At 36.4% G+C, this 18,711-nt stretch overlaps 1 protein-coding gene across 1 annotated transcript; it reads right to left on the bottom strand.

Moving 5' to 3' along the window:
• Positions 1-390: 390 nt before the first annotated feature.
• On the bottom strand, positions 391-1,599 carry LOC111902132 (protein mago nashi homolog). Its single transcript, XM_023898000.3, has 3 exons — positions 1,315-1,599; positions 961-1,137; positions 391-672 (listed from the first exon to the last, which is right to left on the bottom strand). Exons 1-3 carry the CDS (start codon positions 1,543-1,545, stop codon positions 613-615), a joined length of 468 nt encoding a protein of 155 aa, XP_023753768.1. The 5' UTR covers positions 1,546-1,599; the 3' UTR covers positions 391-612.
• Between the last annotated feature and the right edge of the window lie 17,112 nt (positions 1,600-18,711).

Here is an 18,711-nt window from a genome sequence, read left to right as displayed (position 1 = left end):
TACCCAAAAAAGAATGGTTAGATTTACTGATTCTATATTATATAACTCTCAAAGATCTTTTATAGGAGCTGTTCTAAATATGTTTCCAAAAAGATTAACTTTTGGACCCAAACCAAAGAAAACCACATACTAGAATAACCATTTTAGCAATTTACTATAATACAAACAATAAACTAAAAATGAATTGAGTTGGAAATCGAACTACATTTGATATTTTGCTATTCATCAACACCAAATTAGGTGCAACTGTACACCAAAAATGATGTAAAAACAAGTTTTATTGTTGGATTGGATTGTAGATGCCCTGATGTGTTTAATATTTCAAATTTTATGTCAAATCCAATAATTACAAACTCTCAACACAAAATATCCACAACATTATAAGAGAGCTCAGGCAAACAAACAGTTATATAAAAATTCTTAGCTCGAAAAAAAAGGCAGTTGCACTTGTTACAATTTTAATTCCAACTTTCAATCAAATATCAATGACCACCTAACAAAAGATAACATGTTTTTTTAACACAAAACTCATCTCATACAAACTTCAATCACATTAAACATCAATTTCCCCAAATCTAACAAACACCTTCAAACATTCCATCACTCTTTTCCTTATATTGGCTTGATCTTGAAGTGGAGTGATATCAGTGAAAACACAAAACATTTCAAATCCTGCATTTTTCAAACATTCATCAGCAAAAATACTCTCATGTGATCATGAGAATAAACTCAAAAGATAGTTAAAATGGTTAAATGATTAATGACATAAGACATGACAAAAGAGATTGTATTGTGTTTAGCATAGATAAAAATGCTATTTTTAAATTATTGAGGAGTTTGAAAAAAACTTCTGTTAAATGATTAATGACATACCACATAACATTATAATATCATCATCACCAAAGAATGACAAGTGATCATGAGAATAAACTCAAAAGATAGTTAAAATGGTTTACATACCTGAACAAGATAATAGAAGATTCGAAGGCCTTCAGGGTCCTTACTGGTTTGCACATCCATGAGTGAACCAATCTTTGAAGTAGTGAAAGAGATGTGCTCGTTCCCCATCACAATCTCCAGTTCTTGCCTTCCTACACGATCTGGTTCTGGCCAGTTGTTATCATCTTCCTTCATAATCTACCAGACAAACCCTAAAAGCTGTTAAAACCCTAACATTTGCAAACTAAACCCCAGATAAAATTGTTCATAAATCAAACAATGTCGAAAACCCTAGAAGAATAAGAACAGAACCCTAAATCTGTTAAACCCCTGACGATTGCAAATTAAACAAAGGTAAAAGGGGGAAAAACTAACCTCGGAATCGGAGACGATACGACGACATTCCTTGAGAACTGAAGGCGTGAGGAACACCTCTTTACGGATCATAGTATCGTTCTTGTAGTTGGAGTTATTGGCATAACGGAGTTTACCATCTGGTCGGAACTCGAACTCCAAGAACTCGTGGCCAAACTTCCCCTTATGGCCTACGTAATACCTCAGGTAAAACTCTCCGCCGCCGGCCGCCCCATTCTCTTCTTCCGCCATCTCTCTCTACCTAGAATGTGAATGTGAAACAAACAAAGGTACTTGCTCCGGTTTAACTGCGGTTCAAACGGGGTCAAGTAAATCCGGATGTCCTCGCGACCCATCCTGCCCCGAAGGCCCGAAACATATATGATAAACTAAGGAAATAATTTTATAATGGGTCCTTATGGTTTGCATAATATTGTATTTTGAGGACTTTTATGAAAATTATGCTCGTGGTCTTTATAGTTTTGAAAATTGTATTAATAGTCCTTTAATGTTAACTTTAACTTTTAAATAATTAGTTTTTTTCAAAATAACCAAAATGTTTTTGGACCAAATCTAAAAATTATGTATACCTTAATTATCAATTATGAAAATTTAAAATTATATATATATATATATATATATATATATATATATATATATATATATATATATATATATATATATATATATAGGCTTAAGGAATATGTGGTTGTCATGTACCTAATGTTAGATATAAAACCATAAAAAAACTACACAATTTTAACAGAATGCAATCAAATCTCTCATCCATCTTTTTTGTGTCATCTCTTAGAGCTTATGCTAAGCTTTTTATATATTTTTATGAAATTATATAAGTTTAATATTGCACCACAAACCATGTATAAAAATATTTTACCAACTACTTATAGGTCTCCAAATTGAAATTTAATAAAGAAAACTATATTGAAAGATTGAAATTGTTCATTAAAAAACTCACTAAAACTCTTTCCATAAGCCACCATAGAAAAATCGTACAAGTATACATAAGATAGGTGTTGAAGGAGTTATGAAACCTACTAGAGGTCTAATAAAAAACACATTCGAAATAGATAGATATTTGAAATGAATCATGAAATCAAATATAATATGAGTTCAAAGACAATAGGCATAAGCTAATAATGAAAGAAAAATGTGTTTTTTAATCAAAATAAAATCAGTTTTGATGGTTCTATACCTAACATTACATACATGACAGCCACATATTCACTTTTCTCATATATATATATATATATATATATATATATATATATATATATATATATATATATATATAGATAGATAGATCCGGTAAGAAATTTTTTATGGTAAGAAAGTAAGAAAAAAAATTTCGACTTATTTTTTTGGCGAAAAAAACAAATGAATCAATAATAACATGATTCATCAAAAAAATCCCAAAAAAACATTTGGATGATTCATTTTTATGATGATTTTATTGATATTCACTAAAATTGTCATAAAAGTGATTTCTTCTCTTGATTTACCTAAAAATGAATCATGAAGGTGTTTTTTTCGGAATTTTTTCTTGTGAATCATCCTACTTTTGAATCATCTAATGATTCATTTCATTTTTTGCTAAGAAAATATGCATATAAAAAAATTTCTTACCTTCCTACCAAAAATTTCCTTCTTATTTGATCTTGACTCTCTCTCTCTCTATCTCTCTCTCTCTCTCTCTCTCTCTCTCTCTATATATATATATATATATATATATATATATATATATATATATATATATATATGGCTTAATAATATGTAACTGTTATGTAACTAAGCTTACATATAGAACCCTTTAAACTATGTAGTTTTGATCTATATATATCCAAACGAATCATGATATCTCGTTTACTATTCTTCCTTAATCATGTGAGTTACTAAACCGATCGATTTTATGTTTTTTTATTCATTGTGTCTAAGAACTTAAAGCAAAGTCATGATTATTTAATCAGCCATACTAAATTTTAAATGAAACTACAAGAATAAAAGATAAAAGAAGATCATGCAATAACTCAATCAAGTTTTTCACAAATCATTCGATATAGTTTTTCAATTGAAAAACAAAACGTTTGAGTTAAATTCATTAAATAATATTGATCTTTTACTTTACCTATATACTTGAATGACGTTTTTCAATAAAAATATATATAATTAATCTTTTTCATTCTAGAATTAACTCAATTCAATGGTATTGTATTAAAACAAAATTAAGAGAAAATAAAAATTGTATTTGTTATGTTTAAAATTACGTCATTTAAAAGATTTTATACCTAAGCATAGGTACATAACAACCACATATTCACTTTTCCAATATATATATATATATATATATATATATATATATATATATATATATATATATATATATATATATATATATATATATATATATATATATATATATAACATTTTGTTTTCTATTTTCTTTTATAGTTTTCTTTATTTAGGAAATATATATATATATATATATATATATATATATATATAACATTTTGTTTTCTATTTTCTTTTATAGTTTTCTTTATTTATGAATTTCCTAATGTTTTTATTTATTTTAATTCAAGTAAATGAAGTTAAATGCGATAAACCATGTTGTAACCATTTTTTCTTTAATTTTTCTTATTTTTGAATTGAACCGTTGACAATTTTTTTTTTAATTTTATGTTGTATGTGTCATCAATAATTCAAATTAAATCTTATTTCTATATGTGATATCAATAGTTCAAAATTCAAGATAATATTTTTCAATTTGATAATGGACTAAAATAAAGAATAAAATAAATAAGAAGAGTAAGGCTCTATGATTAGTTTAATTATATTTTTCAGTAGTTCAACTTCAGATCCGGACAAAATTGGACCAAGAACCAAAGAATCGGGAAACGATTTAATAGGAAATAAAAAAAAATGCTAGATAGTGATAATGATAACTGTAAACTTAAAATTACTAATGATAATAACTGTAAACTTAAAATTACTAATGATAATAACTATGGAAAATTTTAAAACACATAATTCAATATAACTTTTAACTTAATTATTATTTTAAATAAATAAAAATAAGAACTTCGGTTATTTGGTGAAGCATCTAAGTGAAAAAAAACATGAACCGTAGCAGCATAAAATTAAAAAAACATTATCGGTTTTAATTAACAAATAAGAAAAATTAAAGAAAAAAATGGTTTTGACATGGTTTATCGAATTTATGTTTATTTACTTGAATTTAAATTAAAAAAATATATTATAATAAATAACTAAAATTATAAAAATATATATATATATATATATATATATAGAAAACAAAAGGTGAAAAAAGTATATATATATATATATATATATATATATATATATATATATATATATATATATATATATATATATATATCAAATTGTTAGAAAATATAGTAGATATATATATATATATATATATATATATATATATATATATATATACTTTAAAATTTTCATAATTGATCCTTGAGGTATACATAATTTTCAAATTTGGTCCAAGGGCATTTTGGTCATTTAGAAACAACTAACTAATCAAAAGTCAAATTTAACACCATAATAACCATTCATGTAGTTTTTGAAACCACAGGGACCAGCGGTGTGACTTTTTCATAGAAGTCCTCAAAGAGCAATATTTTGCAATCCACGGGGACCAATTATGAAAGTTTATTTAAAATAAATTACATGCTTAGTCATCGGCTTTAATAAACATTTTTGGTATTTGTCCCAAAAGTAATCGATTATGCCCTTGTTCCTAAGGATGTAAACAACCTGAGCTACTCGCGAGCTACTCGGGATTTGATCGTTAAAAACTTGAAACGAACCGAGTCTTAACGATCCCAAGTCTCAGTTTGAGCTTATAATAAAGCACATTTAACAAACAAGCCTAATCTCAAGTCTACACTTACAGGCCCGTTTAAGCTTACGAGCTTAAACAAGCTTTTGTAAAATATACTTTTATTTTATATATTATAATTTATTTGTAACACCTCAAATTCTAGGCCAAATTTTTTATTTTTAATTTACCAAAAATAATGTTTCACAAACCAAGTTATCAAACACATAATTATCCAAAACAAACATTATCACAAAATATCATGGTTCTCAATCAGACTTTTGCCTTCCCACGGTCCTCAGAAGTACTTGAAACACATAATCAACAACTGTAAGCACAGAGCTTAGTGAGTTCCCCAAGATACCACATACATCACAACATAACTAAACAACTATGGGTTATCAGCAACCATGGGGACTATCACCAGTCCTAGTGGCCAATAGCACGCCCTATGGGTTATAAGCAACCCTGGAGACTATCCGCAGTCTACCTAACACATAACAACATAATACAAAATAACAGTAGACCCAGTTAGTCATCACAAATACAGTTACTCTACCACACCAGTAAGAATAAGTGAGGAGACTCACCTGATACGGACTACAAGTAAATCTCACACCCGAACAACCGGAACTAGACAACGAAAAATAAGGACTTAAAAATAACAACAAATTTTAAATTTTAAAAACAACCCGTAGTCATAAAATGTTTATAAAATCATTGTTTCCAAATTGTTTATCCATATCAGAGTAACGTAAAATCATAAAGCCATAAACAAAGGATGCGTACGGTCACGTCTTTGCCTTCCCGCGATCATCAGAAGTGTTGGATCTATATATCAAAGATTCATTATAGTGATATTGCTAATAATATATAATCCTATAGGGTCTCACATTTATTAAGTTGGCACATTTTATATATTTATTATTAATATGATTATTAATAAATAATATCGATTCCTGTATTTTTATTAGGGAATAATTATTGTTTCGTGAAAATAATAAGTATAAGAGAGTATTACTGGTTATTATTTCATATGGTATAAATTAATAAGTCAAGCACAACATTTTGGACCAGTTGGATTCTTTTGTCTTTTACCTAAAGACAATGTTTATAATTTATAAACTTGGAGTTTATAAAAAATAAAGAATCTTACCTTTTAAAAGGCATAATGATGGTGTAGGAGGTTGCTTTTTCAACCTTCCACATTTTGTCTCTCCTGCTTCTAAAGGCTACCATTACTTTAGATTATTTTAATGGCTAGACCTTACTTTTCATGAGCTATATAAGAGATGCATGAGGTATAACGCCATGTTCCGAATCAATTCCTAATTTGAGGTTGTGGCCCGAAGAGCGGTCATCATAAGGATTAGGGCCTTTAAAAGGTAAGATTTAGGCCCATTTGGATGTGGTTAATGTAGATATGTGATCTAATAGTTCGGTTTTCCCTTTGGAGTCAAAGGGTAAAATGGGAATGTAGTGTTTCAGACTTCTTTTATGAATTATGGATTTTAGTTCAATGTGTTTTAAGTTAAAAGTAATTATATAGGATTGTAGAGCTCCTCAATACCTTTCGGTAGATATAAAGAACATCGAAAACGGAGTTAGAGCGAAGAAACTATGATCGTTTGAAGTTTGGGTGGTTTTGGGCCAAGCTGGTACGATGGGCGTACAAAAATGTGTACGATGGGCGTACTAATGGAATCCTAAGTATGCTTGGTGTACCAAGAGTATGTTGGGCGTACGCAATCACTGCCCAAACCCTATTTTCATTGTTTAACCCCTATTTAAGCTCCTTAACTCCCCCAAACCCACTCCATTCTCAGCATCCACCCCTCCAACACCCCTTTCATGAACCCTAACCTTAAATGAGCCTTTTAAGCTAAAAGAAGGTGATTTTGAGTGTTTTGGAGTACACATGGTGCACCTTCGACAAGAAGGAACTTCTTGTAGAAGTGTTGGTTGCATTGGAGCTTGTAGATCTGGACTTTGTTCACCTTGATCTATCTTCTAAAGGTATAAAGTTTGAATCTTGATGATGCATCTCTTGGATCTAGCTAGTTTTGGATGTTATGAGATTTTGGTCATTTTAGTGCATAAAGTTTAGATCTTGAAAGTTTGTGACCTTGTTATAGACAAAGTTGAAAACTTTATCCATCTAAACATCATTGTGATTCAGATTTGAAGGTTGGAGACCTGGACTTAATGGATTAAGTTGAAAAAGATGCACTTTTGGTCCCATTTGATGCTTAAAGGCTAGATCTTGGTGGCTTGGACCATTCTAATGGATAAAGTTGGAAACTTTATCAATTATGGAGCTTTTAGGATCCATAAAAATGTAATCTTGATCCTTTTATACCTTCCATGAGAGTGTCATGATGTCTTAATGGATTGATAAGTTAAGGTTTTATATTTTGGACCTTTTCTAGACATGGAAAGTCATAAAGGTGAAAACTTTATGACTTAGAATGATGTTGTGGGACTAGATCTGAGTGTTGGATGAAAGGACTTAAGAGATTAAGCACTTAATGGAAAAGTGCCATTTGGCCGAGTACGTCGAGCGTTCCTTCGAGTACGCTGCGCGTACTCGTAGGGGGTCCCGATTCTTGTTAGTAAGCACGCCATGCGTACGAGTTGAGTACGTTGGGCGTACTCAGCCTGAAGTTTGACCTCTTGACTTTAACTTTCGTTGACCATTAACTTTTGACCAAGTTTGACCTTGGGCCAAACTTTAGGGTTTTGGCCTATTAACTAAGATTTTATCTGGTTCTGGTATTGATAGCTCAGGAAGTCGGTGGGGCAGCAGCTAGGGATTATTCCAGGAAGTTTCTGCAATCGAGGTGAGTCTCTTTACTGTTTATATGGGTCGAAGGTACCAATACCAGCCCATTTGGTTTATGTATTGTAGGAAGACCCGGGGGTTAGCCCTAGGCATTATGTATGAAAGACCAGGAGGCGGCTCCTGGCATACTGTATGCTATTATGTAATGTAGGTTGACCCGGGGGTTAGCCCTAGGCATTATGTACGAAAGACCAAGAGGTGGCTCTTGGCACAATGTATGCTAATTGGCTAAGTAGAGTAGTATGTATGCTAGTTGTCTTCGTGATGCTTGCATGGAATACCAAGAGGTGGCTCTTGGCACTTGTCTATAAGACAAAGGGGGTGGCCACCGGCTTGGCAAGAAAGACCACAAGGTGGCCCATGTCGTAATGGCAAGATTATGTGCGACACATAGCACCTTTATTGATTATGATATATGTATTGTTCATGGTTATGTATGGCATGTATGGTGTCAGTTGATATGTATGGTATGTGGTATTTAGGTAACTCACTAAGCTTCGTGCTTATGGTTTTCAGTTTTGGTTTTAGGTACCTCCAGTTTTCAAATAAGGGAGCATTGGGATGATCGCAACGCATACACCTATGTTTTCCACAATATGTGATTTCTGGGAATAAACCCTGATAAATGTTTTCTTTGAAATTCTTTTCAATGTGTGAACCAAGTTACAAATGTGTTTTAGTTATATTAAAAATGAAATTTTCAGTCATGAATTTTGGGATGTTACAAGTTGGTATCAGAGCCTTGGTTTGAGGGATTCAGGCATACTCTCGAGTGTCCCTAAACTCAAACTGAGGGCTATATGAAATTTTTATAAAATAAACATTTAATTACAAAAGAATTTCTAAGAAAAGGAAGGGGTGTGATGCGTGCAATCGACCGAGCTCAAGTAAGTGGTTCCCATAATACCAATACATGTTTGTTATGTGATATGATATGATTATGTGATTCACATGCTAGATTAGAGCTAAGGAACTAGGAGAGATGCCTTTGTATGCTTATATGAGCTTGTATATTTGCATGCTAGAACTGATCAGCCAGTGGGTGGATGGCCTATTTAGGTTATGTCTGATTGTATTAGCCTTCGAATTGCATGCTAGTATAGATTCCAGATTATAGTATATAATGGTTTGATTGGAGTATGTTGGTTAGTTTTTCTATTGTCTGAATGCTTCTTGCTTTGTTCTTTGTGGGACTCTTAGCAATGTAAGTTAGCTACTAAGTGAATATGCTAAGTCATATGTGGCACAGGCTGGATAATCTCAGAGTGATGGATTTGACCCTATTACGCAACTCTCGTCTGAGTCCAACCATTCTAGGGTTGAGTCTTTTACTCGAAGGATTATCTGATCTCTATTGCATGTGGCTATATTCATGAGGTATCTAGTTGACATTAATGGTAATCCTTCAGTAGTGAGGACTAGGTGGGTTCGGGAACCTCGGAAAGCCTAGGATATAATGCAGTGGGTTAGTAGTATGGTTCCGTGAGTACTTGTATAATGGTTTGAAGAAGTGACTTAAGAGGATTCAGGAGGATTGCTAAGAAAAGTATGGATAGACGTAGAAGGTAATATTGGGCCCGTACTACTGAAAGCACATGATCCATACTCGAATCGGTGAGATTCTTAGAGAATCTAAGAAGCTTATGAGAGGTGGATTCTTGAGTATGTTCTGATTGTTGGCTTGACTGTATTTCAGTTTGGAGATGAGCTCTCAGGGAGATGGTTCGGTTTCAGGTTCCATCTCAGGTGCAGGTGCTGAGCCGATTAACGAGAAGTTGTGGGTGTTCATTTCATTGGAGATCTCTCGTTGTGTTTCAGAGATAGTGGATGAGCACTTAGGCACATTCCGTACGGAGATTATGGCTATCATTGGAGTTCGCACACTGACTTTTTGGGAGTTTCGTGCTTGTGGAGCTCCTACGTTCCATAGGGAGAGGGACCCCATCAATAGTAGGAGGTGGTTAGAAGATATGGCTAACGCGTTCAGGACGAGTTTCTGCCCCAAGGAGGCGAAGGTCAGATATGTTTCCTACCTGTTGAAGGATCGGGCACATGATTGGTGGGAGGAGATCAGTAGTGAGTTGGGTTATGATGCAGTTGATGCTATGTCATGGGATGACTTATCGACTAGGTTCTGAGCTAAGTTTTCACCGACGATTGAGGTGCATCAATTGGCACGAGAGTTCCTGGATCTCCGCCAGACTATTGAGATGGTGGCAGAGATCACTGCCAAGTTTCGGGAGAGGGCTGTATTGGTACCGCAATATGTAGCAAACAAGGAGATGAAGAATGTAAGGTATCACGATATGCTGCAAGATGACATCAAGAAATTCATGAATATTTCAGGGTGCGAGACCCTGAATGATATGGTCTCTAGATCCCGAGAGCGGGAGATTGATTTGGAGCACACTGAGAAAAGGAGATCAGATCAGGTGCATACTTTGGAGGGTTTCGGGAAGAGACCCAACACTTATGACCAGTATTCAAGAGGCCAGCATGACCGGAGTCAGTGCAACACGTGTGGGAAACTGCATGATGGGGCTTGTCGTTCCATGGGTTTGGGCTGCTACAAGTGTGGTTGGGTTGGCCACGTCAGCAAGGACTGTCCTCAGAGAACAAGTCCGTTATGCTTTCACTGTGATTGGGTGGGCCACAAGAAGGCCGGTTTTCTGACATTGAGGGGAGGAGCAGTGAGCATGCCTGCTCCGACTTCTTTGAGGATCACCGATGGATGAGAAGGTAGGACAGGAGTCCCAGCAGAGAGGAGTTGAGTTCTGCAAGTGTGTATCTTTTGCCTTCTTTCAGGTTATTTATATATGTGTTTATGGTAGGGATTAAAGTGGTTCCAAACCCAGACCGGATGGACCCGAACCCGGAAAACCCGGAACCGGTTAACGGAATTTTGTAGAACCAGAAATCGGACCAGTATATAGGGACCGGTTTCGGTTCGGTTCTGGGTACGGTACCGGGTAAAGTGGGTCTAGAACCGAAAAACCCGGAAACATCAAAGTAGGTAGGTTGTAACCGGATAAAGTGGGTTTAGAACCGAAAAACCTGAAAAAACCAGATTTTTTTGGTAATTACTTACTACCTAGTGGTTTGAACTTTGAAAATTTTCATATTGATATCCCGATTATGAGGAACTGTAACTCATTGAATATAAAACCAAAATTGACATAATTATAGTCTAAAATCGTGTATAAACTCTAAACTACACTCTGAAAAAAAGTTGCATGTCAATCCGACTTTAAACGAATGAGATATGCATGTGTTAACAATTTTATAGAATACAAAGTACAAAAACATATAGCTAAAAAGTTGAAACTTTTCAGTTTTGATATTCCTACTTCGGAGGACTGTAAATCATTGAATATTAAACTAAAAATGACAAAATTATAGTCTAAACTTGTCTACAAACTCCAAACTATAAGTTGGAAAAAAACCACATGTCAATCTGGCTTCAAATGAATTAGATATGCATGTTTTAAAACTTTCACAGAATACAAAAAAACTGAAAAACTAAAAACTTTCAGCTTTGATATCTCGACTTTGGGGGACTGTAATTCAATGAATATAAAACAAAAAATGGAAAATTTATAGTCTAAAATTATGTATAAACTCTAAACTACATGTTGGAAAAAAAAAACTGCATGTCAATCGGAGTTGAAACGAATGAAATATGCATATTTTAAACGTTTCACAAAAACCGGTTCCGGTTCCAAACATCGGTTTCGGTTTTAAGACCCGGTTTACCCGGACCCGATGGACCCAAACCCGGATTACCCAGAACCTGGATAAAGCAAATTTTTAAACTCGGAACTGGAAACGGTTCTATATATTCCGGTTCTAACAGTTCCGGTTCCGATTTTCCGGTTCTAAATCGCATCCCTAGTTTACGGTTGTTGGAATCTTGCATCAGTTTGGGTAAAGCATATATCCGGTTTGTTTCTTTGCTCATATATGAGTTACATCCTCAAGTAGTGTCATATGCCATTTACATACCGTGAATTTCAAAGTGGTTAGGGAAGGGTTGTTTCCTTTTTGCTTGTTCGGAGTGTTCAATGTCATCTTGGTTTATGGTCGAGATCGATTCAGGGGCATTATGTGGAAGGTCTACGGTCAGGGTTTAGTAAGGTGGTTACCCACCTTCGTCAAGATTTGGAGTGTTCAGTCATTGTGCTCAGGTTGACTCATGGGGTTGCCAAGGGAAGTGGTTTACTACCGACGTTTTGCTCTGAGCACCGGTTAATTGGACTTTAAGATCTGAGTACGGTATCCTTTCAATGCATCTGGAGTTATCAGTTCTACTGGGATTCAGAAAGTGTTCATCTAGTCTTCAGAGGTTGTATGGTCTTGTAATTTCAGGTAGTAATGAATCGCTAGCATTAGTAGGCGCTAGTTGTCAGCAGATCGATCATTAAAGGTAGGAAGGATCGAAAATCCTTCCATTTCTCATATGCCGTGGAGACTTAGTCGGATCGAAGTGGAGGAGAACTGTTTAAGTATCCAGGATAGAAGCAAGCGTGAAATTGGGATGAGCTCGTATCCCCATCAGGAAAGGAAAGGTGGCCCAAGTGGCTGCCTGAATGGGGGATAATGTGAATTGGAAGTTCGAGAAACTTCTCGACTTTGGAACCATATCTGATTGATGTGTAACAGACTATGGCAAACCAGGTTGAGGATCCCAGTCAAAAAAATAAGTTCAGTGTGGGATGTTAGACCGCGTGTGTGCTTGACTTTGGGTGTGCTCGGATTGTTAATCAGCGGTAAGACCATGGTCAGCGGTTGAGGTAGCATGGAGAGTGATGTAAGATTGCGGTATAGCCGTAGCATTCACCAACAGCCAGATAGCATGCAAGGTGTTGTAAGACTGCGGGATAGCCGTAGCATTCACCAGCGGCTAGGTAGCATGGGGAATGTGGTAAGACTGTGGGGTGGCCCGTAGCATTAGTCATCAGACAACATAGAAGTGTTGTAAGACTGTGGGGTGGCCTGTAGCATTCACTAGTTAGCAGGTAGTGTAGAAGTGTTGTAAGACTGCAGGGTGGCCCATAAAATTCATTAGTTAGCAGGTAGTGTGGAAGTGTTGTAAGACTGTGTTGTGGCCCGTATCATTCACTAGTTGGCAGATAGAGTAGAGGTGTTGTAAGACTACGAGGTGGCCCGTAACATTCACTAGTTGACACATAGAGTATAAATGTTATAAGTGTTGGGTTTTGAGCACTATAACAACCTTAAGCTGCACATACAACCCTAATGCTTTGGCTCTATGTTTTCTCTATTTATACATGCAAAATTGTTTTGCAAAGCATGAAGCCTAAACTAGCATACAAAATTTGTTAATTGAATCATAAGAATACTTAGATTGTTTACCTCTTGTTGTAGCTTGTTGTCTTTAGCCTTTAAGAACTTAGCACCTCAAATGTGATGCCTCTAATAAGTCACAAACACCACCAACAATTGGATGACTTGATATAGAGAGAGGTTCCAATGCACTAAAATCGGCTATAGTATCTCTAAGACAACTAGTCCCAAATTTTAGGCTAAGGGGTGTCATATATATAGTGTAAGAATCCAAGAGTCATGGGTAAACTCTAATACATACACTTGGGTTATGATCCATATCTCATATGGACTAACTCTTCATGGAAACTTACATAAACTTAGCCCATCATGGATCAATAGCCCAAACCATATATATATATATATATATATATATATATATATATATATATATATATATATATATATATATATCATTGATTTGCATAATCAGTCCCCGTTAATTTAATTAGTCTCTTTTGAATTCTAAATTAATTCCAAATTAATTCTTGATCAATACTAATTAAATAACATGATTTCATATTAATATATTATACTTGTAATATATTAATAAATCATAAATAACCTCTTTCTCAAATGTCCATCCTATCGGATTGTTATGATGAAGGCAATCCAAAAGGACCATGCTACTCTCGGGTCATGTACATACCAATTATAGTTATGGGCTTAGACACCTAATCCAATAGTCTCCCACTTGGATAAGTCTAATAACTATAACTGCAAGTACGAATTAAAAACCGACTAGCAATCGTAGCTCTTAAAAGTCGATGTCGAAATCTGACCTAATCAATGATGCGTCCTTTAGATAAGGGATCATGTATTCCTCCATTCTAGATAACGTATGGACTGAGACATGGATTATAGTCATTCTCTCTGTCCATGTGTTGTTTCACATTTTCCGATGTAACATCCTGTTCCGAATCGATTCCTAGTCTGAGGCTGTCTCCCAAAGATCGGTCATCATAAGGATTAGGGCTTTCGAAAAGGTAAGATCTAGGCCTATTTGGGTACGGGTGATGTATTAGAAGTGATCCGGGTGTTCGGTTCGTGTTTTGGAGCCTAGGGGTATTTTGGTAAAGTGTCACTTGGGCTTTTGTGGAAAATGGATTTTTTTGGAAGGTCTTAAGAAAGGTATGAGCTGATAGAAGCGTAGGGTTCTCGTTACCTTTCCGTTGATATAAGGATCGTCGGAATCGAGCTTATAACGAAGAAGTTATGGCCTTCGGAGGTTGTGTGGTTTCAAGCTTAGCCAAGTACACGAGGTGTACACAGAGCGTATGCAGGGCGTACTGGTGAATAAGGTAGTACGTGGGGCGTACCTTGGAGTATATTGGGCGTACTGACCAAGATGGTCGCGAATGTTCCTCGGAGTACGCTGGGCGTACGCTAGTCAGATCAGAACCCTATTTTAGGGTATTAGACCCTATTTAAGCTCCTTATCTCATAACCTAACCCTAATATCTTCAGCCCCCACCCTATAAAACCCTAGAACTCATCTCTAATCATTCATGGTGGCATTTTGAGCTTATGGAGTCCATTTTTGGAGTTTTTGGTCCATTTCCAATAAGGTGGAGTTTGATGCAAAGATGGGGATCAAGAAAAAGCTTATAGATCTGGATTTTATGACTCATTGTCAGCTTGATGAAGGTATAAAGCTTTGAACTTGACCATTGATATCTTAGATCTCTTATTTGTGAGTTTTAGTTCATTTTGGTCCCAAGGAGGAAGCTCTATGGTTCCAAATCTGTTTTTAGGCTTAGGCTTGCCACCCTTGGTGCTAACTGAGTCCTTAAGGCAGAAAGTTGCAATCTTAGAGGTCTTAATGGGTTCATGCAAGAGTTATGGTCATTTTCATGGAAGTAGATTGCTATATTTCGAGTTTGGGTTTATGTGGGTCATATAAAGTCACCAAGTCAGTGACTTTATGGATTAACATGTTAATTAGAGCTCAGATATGTAATTTGGTCCCTTGGTTTGAAGCATCAAGTGCTTTAGCAAAAAGGACTTAATAGAGGAGTACGCTAGGCGTACAAGCTGGTACGCGCAGCGTACAAGTCACGAACCTAGTGTGTACTGCGTACAACTGAGTACACCCTGCGTACTCTGTTAGAATGGGTTTTGCTTATTGGGCTTCAGTATGGGCCAACTATTGGGCTTGTTTATCTTGGGCCCATTGGGCCATCAGGTTGTGGGCTGTTAGTGATGTTGGAAAAAGGCCCCGGAAGGATTTGGGCTCAATTTGGAAAGTTGGGCCATGGTTTGGGTCACGAGTGTTTTTAGCATTTTAGGCTTAAGTGTATGGATTATTATTGGGCCATCAGAATATAGAGTGTGTTGGACGGAAAAGAAGGATTTGGGCCTCATGGCAAGACCCATGTAGAGGTTTGGGCCTAATTTTCCATTGATGGATTTATACACATTATAGTGTTGGGCTTTTTTTGGGATTGGGCCGTAGTTTTGGATCATATTAGGCCAGGGGGTAGAATGGTCATTGTACCCCATGCATGGATTAAGGATTATAGTATAGGAATCAATTGCTAATTGGGTATATTGATCGGTATTGATAGCTCAGGATGGGGACAAAGCAGCAGCTAAGGATTTCTTTCAGGAAGCTTCTGCATTCGATGTGAGTCTCCTCACCATACCAATGGGTCTAAGGCACCAAGTTTGGCCTATTTATTCAGTTGTAATGATTATTGGGAATGTGTTATTGATACATTATGTATTTATGTGAAGACCATGCGGGGGTACCCATGGCAATTAGTTATATGTTGTATGCTAGTTGATTGGGTGATATTTGGTATGCTAGTTGTTTTTGTGATACTCACATGGAAGACCTTGGGGGGTTCCCGGGGCACCTAGGTATAAGACCTTGGAGGGTTTCCACGACATCCTAGGTAAAGACCTTGGGGGGTTCCCGAGGCACTAGGGTTTAAGACCATGGAGGTTTTCCATGGCATCCTTAGTTAAGACCATGTGGGGGTTCCCATGGCATTGGGCTAAGACCCTGTAGGGTTTCCAGGGCACCCGAAGTAAGACCTTAGAGGGTTTCCACGACATCCCTATATGTTGTATGCATGGATTATATGGTTTACATATCTTTTATAGCTAATATGGATTATGTGATTATGTGCACTGTGTGGGGTATGCTCTGCGGAACTCACTAAGCTTCATGCTTACAGTTTTGTTTTTGGTTACATGTATCATTGTTTTGGAAAGGAAGGGCTCAGCTTGATCGCAACGCACACAACCGTGTTTTCCGCATTATGTGATTTTGGGATGAACTCTGATAAATGTTTTAATTAGCAATGTTTTGGAATACTTGGATTTAAAGATATCTGTGTTTTGACTATAATAAAAATGAAAATTTTACCCTCAATTTTTGGGTCGTTACAAGTTGGTATCAGAGCCTTGGTTTGAGAGATTCGGGTATACCTTCGGGTGTGTCTGAACTCAAATTGAGGATCTGTGAAGTTTTCAAAAAATTTCGAAAGAAAATTGTTTTCAAGGAAAAGGTTTTCCTAAGACCAGAAAGGGTGTGGTGCATGCAATCAACCGAGCTCAAGTAAGTTTCCCCAGAATACCCATATATGTTATCTGTTATGACTTGAATTTGAGAATCGCATGCTAGTTAGGGCTAGGAGAGATGCCTTTATATGTTGTATGAGCTGGTAGACTTGCATGCTAGTGTTGAGTTTTCAACAATAGATTGGCCCGATATGTGATACTTGTAGCCTTGGAGATACTATATGCTATCCTAGAATGGGAATTATTATTGGTATTAGTAACTGCTACATGTATGCTTTTAAAATTATATATAGTTAGGATCTTATAGTCTTAGAATGATTGACTTGGCCTTAATTTATGTTCCTTGTCTGGTTGTGGTCCTAGGGTAGGGTCTATTATTTGACAGTCTATTAGATCCTGTTATGTGTATAATTTGCATGCATAAGGCAGCTGACAACGAGTATGGATGGATGTGGACAACATGAGTTGTGGTATGTGGGCTGAATGTTCTATGATAGTTTGTGGGTCGGAGATTTCCCTAGGGTGAGCCTAGGATAAGATTTGTGATAGGAGTCATCTGTTTGTGAATTATATGTATAGATAGAATTGTTTGATTGGAATATGTTAGTTAGTTTTACGTTGTCCGAATGCTGTTTTCTTTGTGCTTTGTGGGACTTCTAGCAATATGAGATAGCTACTAAGTGAATATGCTAGGTCACATGTGGTATAGGTTGGATAATCTTAGAGTGATGGATTTGGCCCTATTGCGCAACTCTTTTTTGAGTCTAACCGTTCTAGGATTGAGTCTGTTACTCGAAGGATTATCCGATCTTTGTTTCATGTGGCTATATTCATAAAGTAGCTAGTTGACATTACTGTGAATCTTTCAGGAGCTAAGGACTAGGTGGGTTGGGAACCTATGAGAGCCTAGGATATGCTTCAGTGAGTTAGTGGGGCGATTCAGTGAGGTTGGGAACCTAAGGAGAGCCTAGGAGGTGCTTCGATGGATGTTGTGCTACTGTTTAGCAGATATTTGGTGCATCAGTGGAGTAGGTGACTTAGAGGATTTGGGAGGATTGCTGAGGGAAGTATAGATAGGTTTGGAAGGTAGTATTGGGCTCGTACTACTGAAAGCACAAGATCCATACTCGAATTGGTGAGAATCTTGGAGAATCTAAGAAGCTTATGGGAAGGAGAATTCTTGGTTATGCTTGGACCGTGTGAATAGATGTTATGCAGAATGAGGACGAGCACATATGGGGAAGACCAGGGTTGGACCCGGCTCCGATGGTGAGCCAGTTAGTTGAAGGGTTGTCAGAATTTTGAGTCCGCTTAGGTTCTCTTGTATCAGGCAGAAAGGATTGATTGTGCGGTCTATTGCACTTTCGGGATTGGAGACTATGTCTTGGCAGTAGATTGTAGCCCGGTTAGGGCAGAGGTTGCTTCAGCTACTGCAGTTCGGCTGTGAATGATTGAGCTGATGAATGTATCAGTGTGCGAGACCCTGAATGATATGATTTCTAGAGCTCGAGAATGGGGGACTGATTTGGAGCACATTTGGAAGAGGGGACCAGATCAGGTGTATATATTGGAGGGTCCCGAGAAGAGACCCAAGATTTCGGGTTAGCTTTCGAGAGGCTAGCAGTGCCGGATACAGTACAACACGAGTGGGAAATCGTACGATGGAGTTATCGCTCCAGGACTATGGGTCGCTACAAGCGTAGCGGGATTTATTGTCTCATCAGGTGAAATTATGAGTAGGTACTCGATTTAGGGTGTGTCCGATCCGATGGATCGGCGGTGAGGTTTTGGACCGTTGTGATGAGGCAAGAGTGTTGTGAGACTGCGGGAT

This window comes from Lactuca sativa, chromosome 9 (genome assembly GCF_002870075.4).
Source record: "Lactuca sativa cultivar Salinas chromosome 9, Lsat_Salinas_v11, whole genome shotgun sequence".
In the NCBI taxonomy this organism is placed as follows: domain Eukaryota; kingdom Viridiplantae; phylum Streptophyta; class Magnoliopsida; order Asterales; family Asteraceae; genus Lactuca; species Lactuca sativa.
The sequence above is the reverse complement of the archived record's forward strand: the minus strand, read 5'-3'. Positions and strand labels throughout refer to the sequence as shown.

Bases quoted from the DNA above. Each gene is read 5' to 3' on its own strand.
- LOC111902132 (XM_023898000.3), bottom strand. From the start codon at position 1,545: ATGGCGGAAGAAGAGAATGGGGCGGCCGGCGGCGGAGAGTTTTACCTG. The intron at 1,138-1,314 runs GTTAGTTTTTCC...TTTGTCTGGTAG, and splicing joins GTATCGTCTCCGATTCCGAG to ATTATGAAGGAAGATGATAA. The intron at 673-960 runs GTATGTAAACCA...TGAAAAATGCAG, and splicing joins TCTTCTATTATCTTGTTCAG to GATTTGAAATGTTTTGTGTT.